Source organism: Lynx canadensis, chromosome E3, assembly GCF_007474595.2.
Source record: "Lynx canadensis isolate LIC74 chromosome E3, mLynCan4.pri.v2, whole genome shotgun sequence".
NCBI lineage: Eukaryota > Metazoa > Chordata > Mammalia > Carnivora > Felidae > Lynx > Lynx canadensis.
Genome location: NC_044318.1, coordinates 25,081,667 through 25,095,406, shown reverse-complemented (window position 1 = coordinate 25,095,406; position 13,740 = coordinate 25,081,667). Strand labels below are relative to the sequence as shown.

General features: G+C 39.3%; 1 protein-coding gene and 2 non-coding genes across 3 annotated transcripts; all 3 read right to left on the bottom strand.

Moving 5' to 3' along the window:
• Positions 1 to 108: 108 nt before the first annotated feature.
• CCT6A (chaperonin containing TCP1 subunit 6A) lies at positions 109 to 10,286 on the bottom strand. The gene is made up of 14 exons (XM_030300117.1): positions 10,052 to 10,286; positions 9,542 to 9,605; positions 7,820 to 7,954; positions 6,843 to 7,016; positions 6,035 to 6,138; positions 5,186 to 5,296; positions 4,757 to 4,916; positions 4,581 to 4,663; positions 3,547 to 3,643; positions 3,111 to 3,258; positions 2,558 to 2,691; positions 1,950 to 2,052; positions 1,384 to 1,456; positions 109 to 1,139 (listed from the first exon to the last, which is right to left on the bottom strand). Exons 1-14 carry the CDS (start codon positions 10,186 to 10,188, stop codon positions 1,067 to 1,069), a joined length of 1,596 nt encoding a protein of 531 aa, XP_030155977.1. The 5' UTR covers positions 10,189 to 10,286; the 3' UTR covers positions 109 to 1,066.
• Positions 2,932 to 3,071, bottom strand: LOC115504641. The gene has a single exon (XR_003965745.1). It is a non-coding gene; the product is annotated as a small nucleolar RNA SNORA15 (small nucleolar RNA).
• Positions 7,138 to 7,271, bottom strand: LOC115504642. Its single transcript, XR_003965746.1, has one exon. It is a non-coding gene; the product is annotated as a small nucleolar RNA SNORA22 (small nucleolar RNA).
• Positions 10,287 to 13,740: the final 3,454 nt, after the last annotated feature.

The window sequence follows — 13,740 nt, the reverse complement described above, 5'->3', positions numbered from 1 at the left end:
TCCGCAAGCTCCTCCATTACACTGTGAACAGAACATTTCCACGGATTTTCTACCCATTTATATTCAAATTCCTTTTGGGCCCTGGAATACCATTTCAAGATCACAGAAAAGGTTTCAATTTAATATTTATTGCACACCGTAGGCAACTGCCAAGTCCTCAAAAACACAAAGCTTTGCAGCACACAACTTCACTCTCAAGGGCTGTGAATGAGATCTACCAACTATAAAAACAATTTTGTGGTAGCGGGTGGGAGAGAACAGTAACTTGGGTGAAAGACGACACTACAGAGTTTGGAATGGTCGGGCAGGTCCTTCAGCATAAGCACAGGTACAGACAGGGGTGTGAAAATATGGTCCATGTGAAAATCTCCTTTCCCTTAGCCCCCATGCCTTTAAGGGTGTTTTTCCCTCTGTCTCCTCTATTTCTAGTTTTCTCTCTTCATACTTTCAGTTTATTTATATATAATGATCAACTCCCTTGCCTCTACTTCACCCATCTTTCTGCCCAGTACAACTTTCCTGGGGAGCATTTTAGCAAAAGTACTTAAAAGCATTAAAAGTCCAAACAAATGATTCCAACAGTTTTACTCAGGAATTAATACTAAAGAAACAGGGATGCTTTCAAAATCTTAAGTTACTTTAAGTATTATTTATATTTGCATAAAAACCTACAAGCCTGACAGTGGAGAACTAGTAGATATATTAAAACACATCAATTAGAAGAAATTATTAAACCATTAAATTTGCTTTTCAAGGAACATTTAATAACAAGGTAGGTAACATACTTGTCTAACACGGTACTTTTAGATCATGGAAGCTAAAGCAAAACATCCTGTTCATTGGGTGAAAACAGCCTGCTTAATGGTGTACACTGCAGTGAAATTTAAAAAAATACTGTAATTATAATTTCAGAACTTCAAAATTTGAGTGTGAGTGTTCTTTTTTTCATATGGGAAAGGAAAATGCTTTTGAAAATCATTTGAAGCTTGGACGAAAATTCCATGGCTATATTCTTAGGATCACTCTGTAGTCTTCATGATACAGATGACACAAGGGAAGCTTCAATTCAACCTTTTAGAGAAGACATTCCAGCTCGCATGATCTCATCAACCAGGAGAATGTTGGTGGCAATCACAGTGCTGAAAGGGGACGGAAAGATCAGATGGCTCAGATGTGACATATGAACCCCAAACTGCACAAATTATATCCAATTAACTTTCTCCTTTCCCCTCAAAAATATAGAAGGCTAGTTTAGTTTTTATACTTTCAGCTGATTACATTTTTATGAAAACGAAAACAAAAAACCCCACGTAATTAAACATACCAAGTAAGAGTATGAGGATTCTCTAAAGGTTATTTTAGTTTTGGCTGTCTCAAACTTACCAGGAGTGAAGAAGCTGTTTCTTTACACAATAGTTATCCCATATGCCTACATCAGCAGCTACCATTGGCTCACCTGTAAAGTAACCCAGTATTCTTAAAATCACACACAGAAAGTTGGAAGATCAGAATGCAAATAAAACAGAGTATTTTGTGATTTGCTCATCACTGATTATTCTCATTATCCAAAGTTCCTCAATTAGTCCAATTTTGCTCCAAACTACGATCTCTACTCAGAAGACATCCAGTAATAGTAACGTGCTATTTCGTTACCAAATGTTTGAACATCTCTATTTTTCCAGATGCATTCTTCTTGTTTGTTCATATTAACGTAGAGCACTTGAACTGGCCAAAATGGACCTACCATTTCCCTCATTCCAGAAACCCTTTCTACTAATGTGAATGTATGATGCTGTTGACAGTAATAGGTCTTACAAATACTGCAGGATTCTGTTATCTTTCTTCCACTCTACTTTTCTCCAACATTCTTTTGTTTCCATTTTTTATCCTCCCTGATTTTACCTCACCTGAATCTAGTTCTCCCCCTACAAATAGCTGTGTTCTCTTACCTGTGTTCAAGTCCACACCTACAAGTTGACCTGATTCTGAATGTTCTGCTTGAACTTTAACTAGTGTTTCTTGAAGGTCAAAACCAGAATTCTGAGCAAGAACCTAAACAAACAAATTTAATCTTTTAAAAGACAGAACCCTAAGAAGTGATAAGAACCATAATTCCAATTAGTAAAAACAAAACAAAAAAAACCCCCCTTAAGATAGACCAGTATTTATGTTCATATCAGAGAATAACTAAATAGAACATTTGTTACTAACCAACTCATTAACCCACCCCAAGCCCAGCAATACACTGGTCATAAACTATATCCCTAAAATAGCATACAAGAGAAAACAAAAGAGCAAGCTTGTACTCTAGTATAACTCCTACACTGCAAACTCTTAAAACAGTTTATCTCCTGCCATCTGAAACTTCAGTTATTCAACTCCCTTCCACAGGAACCAAATACATTTGGATAAGAGATACCTGGCTCTAGTTATGTTAGGGAGAAAATGAATAAAACTTGTTTACTCAAAGTCTACATTATAAAAACGCCATTATCAAAAAGCTTTCATCAGCTAAATCATTTTGATGTAGTTAAGAAAACTGTTAAAGTATTCATACCTTGGGAATAATGAGCAATGCATCAGCAAATGCTTGCACTCCAAGCTGGGCCCTGCCCTTTACACTGGGCTTATATTTAATCAAGGCTTCTGCCATTGCCACTTCCACTGCACCAGCACCTGGAACTACACAGCCTGTTGGGGGCGGGGGGGACGGAGAGAAATGCTAAGTTGCAGAGAAAACAAAACTGTAGAATCATTTTTAAGAAAATTAAAACACACACACAAAAGCCATCCATTTCTTGAGAATTCGGCATAACCACCACAGTGTTAATACTACACTTGAAAGCAATACAAGCAACACATCAAATAGCAAAATGGCCCAATTTAACTAGTACTTGGAAGCTCTTGCAAGGTCTTAGCATTAGTTCATTTATTTGTATCCACTTTTAATCATGATATGCTATAAAAAAGCCTCGCATACCATCACAGGCATTTTAAAGGGAAGACTTTACTTTTGCATGGTGTCTGGCTGTGTAAATTACTGATAAAAAGAACACAGTATTCAGCCATGCCTTTCACACTAGCAAAAGAATATACAATAAGAATCTTACCATCATCAATAGCATTTTTAACAGCCCTCAAGCCATCTCTTATTGCATCTTTGATTTGAGTGAGTGTGTGCTTATTTGGTCCTTTGACCAATAATGTGACAGAGCGAGGGTTGTTACATTTCTCAATAAAGGTGAATTTCTCTTCTCCCTATGTGAAAAAGATATTTTCAAAAACAGGATATGGTTATACAAAGAATGAAGAGGGGCTTATGGAAGAATAAGTAGTTTATTAATAAGAAAACAACATACCAATCACATTAAAGCAAATAAACTACTTCATATAAAAGAAATGTGACTTTTCCCATCAATGGCTTATCATTACTACACACAAGCATCAAAATGTATGTAAACAAATCAAAAATATGATTCTGGGTTTGAATGAATCCATGAACGAAACATCATTGTATTATCATCTTCAGAAAGAAAATACACTCACCAATGTATATTCATAGACAAGTCCTGCATGTCCCAAACAATCAGGATTTAGGTCATCAAAAGAATTTAGAGCTACTCCACCACAAGCAAGAGTCAGCCTGAAATATTGGAAGTGTTTTAAGGGAGACCTGTAAGTGGCTTTGTTATGTTTGAAGAGATTAATAATTTTTAGGAAGTGATCTTTCAGAATTACATACCGAAATTAGATATTCTGAAATGTATTTTAACTCAAGCCTTTCCATTCACCACCAACCAGCTAAAAACCAGTCTTTTCTCCTAACTCACCATTTAAACCAGGCTTTCAAAGTTAGGAAATACTCCTTTGATAAGAAATCTAAAGGCAAACAAGAGCTCTTTACTGTGGTGAGCTCGGAGGAAAAATTAGTTCTTTGAAACCCCTTGATGCTGTCTCTCGACATGGTTACATACATACACATTTCGTGGTTTAAAATTAAAACAAGCATATACCAAAGTTCACAGCAGCATTATTCATAAGAGCATTATTCACAACAGGACATTCGAGGAAGAAACTCAAATGTCCACTGATAAATGTATAAATAAAATGTGATATATTCATACAATGGAGTATTGTTCATCCTTGAAAGGGAAATGAGATTCTAACATATGCTATACAACATGGATGAACTTTGAAACTATCATGCTAAGTGAAGAAGCCAGACACAAAAGGACAAATACTGCATGATTCCCTTACAGGAGGTACTGAATTTAGAGACAAAGTAGAATAGTATTTACCAGGAGTGGGAGAAACAAAGTTATTATTTAATGAGTAGAATTTCAGTTTGGGAAGATGGAAAAGTTCTAGAGATGAATGATGTAATGGTTGCACAATAACGTGAATGCAATTTAATGCCACTGGATTATAATTAGAAAAAATGAGTAAAATGTTAAGTTTTATATTATGTGTATTTTATCACAATAAAAAAAGGAAAAATGTAATTACAGGACAAAAAGCAATCCCAGTTAACTTGCAAAATAAGTAAAATTTACATCACCAAGATAATCTGGTATCTGTACCTTTCCATATTTCTCCTTTTAGCCCTCCGCAGAGCTACTATGCCTTCTTTTGCAAGAGCATCTAAGGAAAAGGGGTCAATTCCCTGTGTCAAAAACAAGTTAGTTTTAATAGAAGTCACCTTAAAAATAACAATGAATGATACAGGCTCATTTATAAAGTAAAACTTCATTCTCACCTTTTGATTAATAACCACGAATCCTTTATCTGAATCACCACAGACTTTCTTTTTCAGTTCTATTATTTTTTTAACTCTATCTTCAATGAATTTTCTTTCAGCTTTTACAAGCTTCTCTCTCTCTTCTGCACTCTTGTAAAAAAAGCCAGAATTCACTTCTCTATTTAAAAAAAAGTTGGGGGGGGGGGGAGGGAAATGTTTATTTTTTAAGAAGATAAACCAGCCGAAGAAATTGGGTTAGTCTTGAGATTTAACAAATAGTTAGTTAACTCCAGTCCTTATCCCTGGAATGTCTTCAGAAGTTATTTTCTATAATTCACCCAAACCCAACTGAGGCATTACTATCCTTAGAGTAATCTCACAAGTGACTTGCCCAAAATACAAGCTGCTCCACCTCTCCACTCCATTTGTAAGGGGCTATAGACTCACGTTTTTTCATATTCTAATGACACATTGCACGTGAGGATGTATGCATCTTCTACTCTTTTCTTCATATCAGGATGCCGCGCCCCATGGTCTAAAACAAGACCTCTGATTAAGCTGTTAAAATACATAATTTATAGTTATTGATTTCTAAATGATACATAACATGTATTAATGAAATTCAAACACTGAATTGAGACTGTATTGATAATTTTCACACAACTTTATGAGTTTTTGAACAAGACTTTTGGGTGAAACCAGGCAGGTTCAATTATGAAAAAACAATATCCAGAACATAACAGACACGACCCATTCAAACAAAAGTAACAACCCTTATCTTGTACAGGAAACTGCAGAGAAATAGTTGCAAATGGTTGGCTATCAAATTGTGATTACCTCCTTTAAAACATATTTCTCTTAAAGTTTGTTTATTCATTTTGAGAGAGAGCAGAGCATGTGTGTGTGGGGGGCGGGGGGCAGAGAGAGGAGAGTGATCATAACCTGAACTGAAACTAAGAGTTGAATGCTGAGCCACCCAGGTGCCCCTAAAAATATTTTTTAACTTGGTCATTGAAATATATATTTTAAATTCCCCACCAGTCTATTATGCTTTGTATCCCACAATTCAATAAATCACTGATGTAGCTCACTTTTCAGAATCATTCTGACTATAAACACATCATACCAGTAACTTCAAGAGGAAACACTACTGAGCAAACTAAATATTCACCTAGGAATACACACAGGAATTCAGAGACAAAAAAAAAAAAAAAGAAGTCAAAACAGATGTACGGTAAAAAGTGCCTGTAAATTTGGAAACATACCATAAGGATTTCATAGCATCCTACCACCTACCTTGTATCAGTTTCAGATTTATGTTTCATCTCCATAATCTCAACCATGAAGAGGTCAATAGGTTCATCTTGTTTTTTAATGGCCAAAATGGAATCCACCACAGCCTACAATAGGAGCATAACCATTAGATGAATTTGATTTGCAGAAGTCCAGACACTTATGCTGCTTGTTCTTCAGAGAAGTGTAGTTTCTTTAAAATCTCTGAACTGATCTAAACCCTTCTCTATGAGCTAACAATACATTATTTGTAAAGGATTGAAGTCATTTACATTCCTGACATCCCCACTATTTTATTAAAAATATTGACGACACAAGTTTTTTTCATAATAAAATTTCCATTTTATAAACCTTTAATGGAAACTCTGATTATATCTTTATAACCTGGTCAGGTATACTATTATTTGATTTTCTCATTTTACATTTTAGGAACACACATCAGCTACTCTCACTACCACAAAAAGGAAACTACTTATTTCACATGGTATAACACTGTGAACTTTTTTTTTTTTTAATGTTAAAAAAAAATTTTTTTTTTGCCTGGGGGGGTGGGTGAGTGAAAGAAGGGCGGTGGGGGTGGGGTGGAGAGAGAGAATCCCAAGCAGACTCCCAATGTCGATGCACAGCTCCATCTTACAACCATGAGATCATAACCCGAGCCAAAATCTAGAGTTGGGACACTCAATGGACTGAGGCACCCAGGAGCCCTGACACAGTGAAGGTTTCAGATAGCATCCTGTAACCGAAACTAGGAAGTATATCAAGGGTCTTCAACACAGGTGTACTGTACCAAATGCCACATTTAACATACCTCTGTTAAGACATCAGCAAGTTCAGCATGCACTTTAGTACGTAGAGATGTTCTGGCCACATCTATAAGTGTTTCTCTGTCCATTTCTTTGCTTACTTTGACTTGTTCCAAAAACTGAAGTGCCTTTTCCTTTGCAGCTTCAAATCCTTCTGTTATTATTCTGGGATGAAGACCCTACAAACATATGATCATATAACCATATAACCATCATCTCTAACACTGGAGTTCTTCAATTAGGTGACAAAGTAAATTTTTAAAGGAATATTCTGGATCATTTATATGCTTTAATACAATAAAATGTGCTGACTTTCTGAATACATTTAAAAGGATAGATAGTCCTTTCAATGCAGAGGAAAAGAACAGACATTGCTGTAGCACAGAGTCAAAACCAAGGGAACTATAAAGCACACTTGGGTTTTCACTGTGCAAACCACAAGGAATAATGCCCCAAACTCAAAACTGTGCTCAGGGGAACCATTTATTCACATCTTTTACGAACAAACACAGGGAGACCAAGGGTCTGATTTTCCTTTCTTCCCAGGAATTTCTTGGCATTAGATCACTACTATGGTTTGCTTTAACTTTCAAACTACTCAGGACTAAAAAAAAGTTGTGAATTCTTATTTAAATTTACATTTTAGTTGGCTTTTTCTTTATAAATATGCCTAGTCCTGAATATCCGGTTTCTAGATCTCAACTACCAATCTATGTTATAGACATATATAAATCATATGCAACGCCACTTGATCAAAAAAAAAAAAAAAAAAAAATCCTGCAGGCCAAGGAAGGTTCTTTAATCTGTCCAGGATCACAATAAACTTGTATAAGACCAGGCTCTGGTTCCAAGATTTAAGCCCCCTGCTCTTTACATTCTACTATACTGCCTCAGCTACTATGAACACATAAATTTATATAAATAAAATTCAGATTATTTCATGTTTACATAACTATCACAGAAACACAAGAATCATGTATACTTCAGAAATGTAGAGATCCGCCTGTTTCAGTAGTTCTCCAATGATTAGGACATTGGAAGTGGTACCATCACCAGTTATGTCATCCTGGGCTGTTGCTACTTTGGCTATTAAGGAGGCTGTTGGGTGTTGAATTTGCTGGAAGTAGAAAAAGAAGAAAATTACTTAAATTCAAACAGTCCAAATAAATATACCTTAAAATATCTGAAGGGACTCCTTTAAGAGCATCTATTTGCATAAATTGCCCAAATGTTCAGCTACATGCGGCGCTGATTTAAAACTCACCATTAACTATTTTACACATCAATTTATGGTAATAAAAACATTCACATATAGATTTGAGTGGATTATCTCCACTTTACTGATGAGGAAATCTGAGGCTTAGTTAAGGTTTATTGAAGGTGAGTTACAAGTAAGAAATAATTTCAAATCCATGCATGCTTCTTTATGACAAATCTATGGCTCTTGTGACAATAAACCAGGTTCCTTCTTTTTTCTTTTTTAATGCATATTTTTTACGTTTGTTTATTTTTGAGAGAGACAGAATGCCAACAGGGGAGGGGCAGAGAGAGAAGGACACATAATCCACCGCAGGCTCCGCTCTGAGCTGTCAGCACAGAGCCCTATGTGGGGCTCAAATCCATGAACTGTGAGATCATGACCTGAGCCAAAGGTGGACACTTAACCAACTGAGCCATCCAGGCGCCCCTAAACCAGGTTCCTTCTAAAATTAAACCCCAGCAGCCTCCAGTTCAGTTGGAACGGAACAAATAATTAAAAAGAAAAAAAAGTTCCTTTAGCAAAGATCATCGGTGAATGCTACATCACCGAAGAAAGGTTTTGGGAGAACAGGATATTCATTATGTCTCCAACATCACCCACAGATTCTTAATTACAAAGGATCCAAACAATGCTCCTGTACTGCTTTTGATTTTTAAATCTCCTATTCTCCACTAACCTAGTGCAGCCTTTTGTCTCTGGGGACACTGACAGTTTGTCTGCTAGCACAGGTCACCACTCAGCCAACTAAAAACAAACTAAAACTAACCTTCTAGGTTAGCTAATCCTTACTGAAGATTACAAATATCTGCAAACTGAAGGCATGGTACCATAATATCAAAACCCTAAATTTTATTCTGGATTCAAAACACAGGCAAGTCATTTCCTTTCTTGGATTTTAAGTGCCAGGTTTTGGAAACTTAGGGAAGAGTAAAACAATTGCTCCTCTCAACAGTCTTATATTCTTGGGTCAGTGAGACTTAAAAACGGTAAAGCAAAGAGTTTTGTCTCCCCTTCAGCTGGAGGTGGAGATGGACCAGACAGAAACTGCGGTTTTATAAAGAGAAAAAATAGCATATGAATAACAACAACAACAACAATAATAATAATAATAAAGTATAGCCGTGTTATCACATTTTGCACCTACCTGGGTCAACCGCTTAGTTTTCCAAATTTTAATAAATTTTAGTAACTACCATCCTTTAACCAAGGACTTACATGGCAAGAGTAGGGATTCAAAAATAAGTTATCAGACTCCCCAGGGTTCCTCCTGGCACTGTACTGTCAGTACTGTTACCGATAATATTCCTTTTCTACTTCCTCAAGACCTGCTGAGGGCTAATAGTGATTTCTCCTATTTTGAAAATGAACATTAAAAATCCTCTTGCAAATTACACGTAATACGGAAAACCAAGACATTTTTGACCTAGTATAGCAGTCTCTCACCATTTCATGAAGCAGCACATTGCCATCTTTAGTAAGCTTGATGTCTCCAGCACCAGAAACAAGCCTGTTCAATGGGCAGAAATGAACCACAGTGTGACTTTTTCAACGGACACCAAATTAAGAGTCCCATTCAAATCCGGCTTTACCCAGAACCTAGGGAGCTGGGGCCACGCGGCTGGTTCTCTCTACCCAGCAATAGGAATGATGCAGTGCCCACCCCCTCCCTTCAGAGAAACAGTCGGCCGAACCCTTAGGGTTGCTGGAGCCCAGGGCGCGGGGGAGCGCCACGCACGCGGGCAGCTTTGTTCTCCGCAGAGACGGCATCGATTACAAGAGGAAACGGCCGGGGCAGGAAACAGGCGCGACCCGGGAGTATGCGGGTAAGTAGGGCCGTAGCCGCGAGCAGAGGCCCAGGGGCGGCGAGCTTAAGGCCGTGGCCCCCGCCGCCATGCCCGCGACGGCGCGAGGTGCGTGGTGTCCGCCCTACCCTACCCGCCGGCCCCGCCTTACATCTTCATGGTGCCTTTAGGCCCCAAGTTGGTCCTCAGCACGTCCTGCAGTCCCCGGGCCGCGCTGATGTTGACCGCCAGCGCCGCCTGGGCTCTGGCTACCTCGGCCTTGGGGTTCAGGGTCTTCACGGCCGCCATAGCTAACCACCACAGGAAGAGGAGGAGAACCGGCGTGCGGAGTGCCTAAAGCCGGCTCAGTGTGGCCTGGAGGCGCTACCCGGGTCTTCTGGAAAAGTCGGGCGCGCCCGGACCGTCCCCAGCGTGCCCGCGCTGCTGCCATTGGGCCGCTAGTCGGCCAGCGCCGCTCATTGGCTCGCGGCGCCTGCGGTTCCGCCCCTCGCGGCCGGGCCCCGGCGCCATTGCTCACGAGAATACCCTGTTCCCAGGCAGAAAGGGCTTGCAGCGTTCCGGTTTCACCGCCGTCTTGGCCCAGCTTGGCCGTCCCGGGACCTGAGGACGGAGGCGGGGCGGGGCGCGCGGCCGCTCTTGCGCCAGGCTGGGCCTGTGGGCGGCGCGCCCCCGGCATGATTGCAGTGTGGGCCGCTCTTTTCTGGAGGTCTCTGGCCGCCGGTGTAGGGTGGGCTTCTCCCTCCCCCACTCGCGCGGTTTGCCCTGCTTCCTCCTCTTGCTTCTCTGCTCCCCGTCACTAGCGTTTTCTTGACTTGATACTGTGTGCCTGTAGGGCTTCTAGGTGCTGTGGCGATACAGAAGCGAATCCGATAAGGGCCCTCGCCCAATGTTTTAAGCCTAGAGAAGATGAGATAGAATGCAAGGTAGAAAATGCTCGATGCCTTTTTACCAAGCTGCAGGATTGGTGCCATGCGAGAAGCATGTCAGTCCACCCTTTGGGCTCCGGACACTGCTGAGGCCTCAGGCTCGCAAGGCAGGTTTTAAAACTTAAACTTGATGGAGTAGTGAGTCGTGTACGTTCTTTGAGAGGACTCCTTTTTAAGACAAAAAAAACCCCTGAAACATTTCTGCCCATTGTTTTCTAGTATCCAGTACCCCCCCCCCCCATATTAGGTATTCAGTAATGCCTTGTGTTTCATTTTTATAAGTAGTAACGAAACTTGTTAGAACTCAGAGGTGCCAAAGGGTATCTGGTGAAAAGTATGCCCTCCTCCCTCTAGTTCAACTTGCTTTATAGACAAGCACAATTACCATTATATACTCTGAATATCCGAGAGGTTTTCTGAACTTACAAATTCATGTGCATATAAATATAAGCATTTTCCCCACACAAAATGTCAATTTATAATACACACTGTTGGTGTATATTATACTTAAAGTATCTTGGTGATGGTACCATGGCAATACGTATAGGGATTCCTCGTTGTTAGCAGCTGAATCATATTCTTTGTAAGAGTGACAACATCAACTAGCCATCTACTGGTTGATATTTAGGTTGTTCCCAGTCTTCTGCTACTGAAGCTGCAGTGAGTATCCCGGTATATAATGCTTTTAAGTGGGTTTGTATACTTGAGAATCATAAAAGCATATATATAAATTTGAGTAATAGCATTGCACAGGAGACTTGTGTTTACTTGCATGCAGATTTATTTAATTAGTGTTGGAGATGTGTGGGGAGACATAAGCAGAGATGAAGATTGTGTAATTTCAGGCACGTGCTTGTAGGTAGGGAAAGGGAGTGGGTCTCCTGAGATAAAATTGAAGGGGGCACCAAACACTCAGTAATTGAGATCAACAGTATTTTAATGCGGTATTTTTTAAGTCACTATGAATGCAAGAAATCCACAATGAAGAAATACTGGAATCTTAATTAGGCATCTCCACTAACATCATACCAGGCCTTAGACAAAGTCTCCGCAAAACAGAAGAATCCACATGATCTCTGTAGAGGGAATCTATTTGTATGTGTCATTCTTCTAGTCTCCGTTATCACACTTTCAGACAAATTAATTATTTTCATTATATGATACAAAAGAGAACTTTAACATTTTTTTATTTTTAATGTTTATTCATTTTTGAGAGAGAGGATCTGAATTGGGCTCTGTGCTGACAGCAGAGGTGCTCCTAGAATAGAACTTTAGAATGTCTTTGGAGAATTTCAAACAAGAGGTCATGTTGTGGGAGCAGATCCATTTCAATACTTCATGGAAGAAATGTCAACAGATGTTTAGCTATTTGATACAGGAGGGATTTCAATAAAGAATAAAATTTTAAGGAAAGAACTCTAGTGAGGCAAGGTGGTATATTAGAATCTTAGAGTCCAACAATTTGAGTTTGAATTCTAGTTTTGCAGTATTTACCAGTAGGTGACCTTGGACAAGTTACTAAGCTTTTTTGACTCTGTTTCCTAATCTATAAAGTAGGGGTAAGTGAGATCTTAGAGAAAATTAAATGCAATTGCACGTATAACATGCTTTGTATTGTGCCAGACATGGAGGGTGTTAAGTAATTGCCACTTTTGCATTAATGTAATGTAATTAAACTATATAGTTTTCATAGCACCTTCACATATAGTGTTTCACTTGATCCTAATATGAATCCTTTGAAGTTTAGTAGATCAGTGTCATAAACCAGTTTCACCGATGATTACACAGAGATTAAATGACCAACAAGGTCACTCTGTGTTATATGCAGAGAAGTCCGGAAATCTAGATTTCACCCTTGACTCCTTCCTTTGCCAGTCTCCCACATCTACTTACTCCCTGAACATTTTCATTTTCTAGATCCCCCTCTCTACACTCTATTCACTCTTCTCTATCCCCATTTACACCACTCAGGTTTAAGCCATGATCATTTCTTGTACAACTACTGTAGTGCCCTAAGTAATCTTTATTCCCCATGTTGCTAATGGAGCAATCTATCAAAAGTAAATCTACAAACCACAGCTCTGTTTATAATCCCTGTTATCCCCCAGGACCTTAGACTGAAATCTAAATGCCTTAGTTTGCTTCCAGGGTCAACCATGTCTTGTGCCTACCTCTCTCTCTTTCTTTCTGTCTCTCCCTCCCCTCTCCCCTCTGTCTCCTCTGTCTCTTCTGTCCCCTCTTCCCTCTCTCCTCTCTCTTCTTTCTCACTCACTTCATGCTCTTGTCATTCTGAACTTTTCAGTGCTTAGAACCTTCTACTTGCCTTCAGCCTGAAACACTCTTCAAGGACCACTAGTCTCATTTTCATCCCCATCCCAGTCCCCATCCAGTGGCTATAGAAATAAATAAAATCCCTAATCCTCAAGAAGCACGTGGCCTAGTTAGGGAGATAAACTGGTGAACAGGTAAATGACCATAAAGTGTAGAATGTTATAGTTAAGAGATGAATGAAGTGCTGTGAGCACAAAAGTATTAACTTTGAGCACCAAGGATGGTTTCTTGGAGGAGGTGTCTTTAATAGAATTTTGAAAGATACATAGATTATTTCTTAAGAAGATTTAGGAGAGTGATTCCAGGCTGAGCAACAATGGGAGTGCCTGGCGCACCCAATGGAAGATGGATATTTAATATGGAGGGAAGAAGGTTGCAAGAGCTAAATCTGGAGAAGTAGCATGTTCTGTTATGTTTTGGTTAAGGCACCTGGGTCAGCAGTGGGAACCCAAAGAACTTGTGGTAAAGATTACTCTGGAGGTGAAATGGAGGATGAACTAAGAGAAGACTAAGGATAGGGTAGTCAGAAAAAGGGTATTGAAAAGCCCATGCAGAAGGTGATGAAGACATTTAATGACATAAA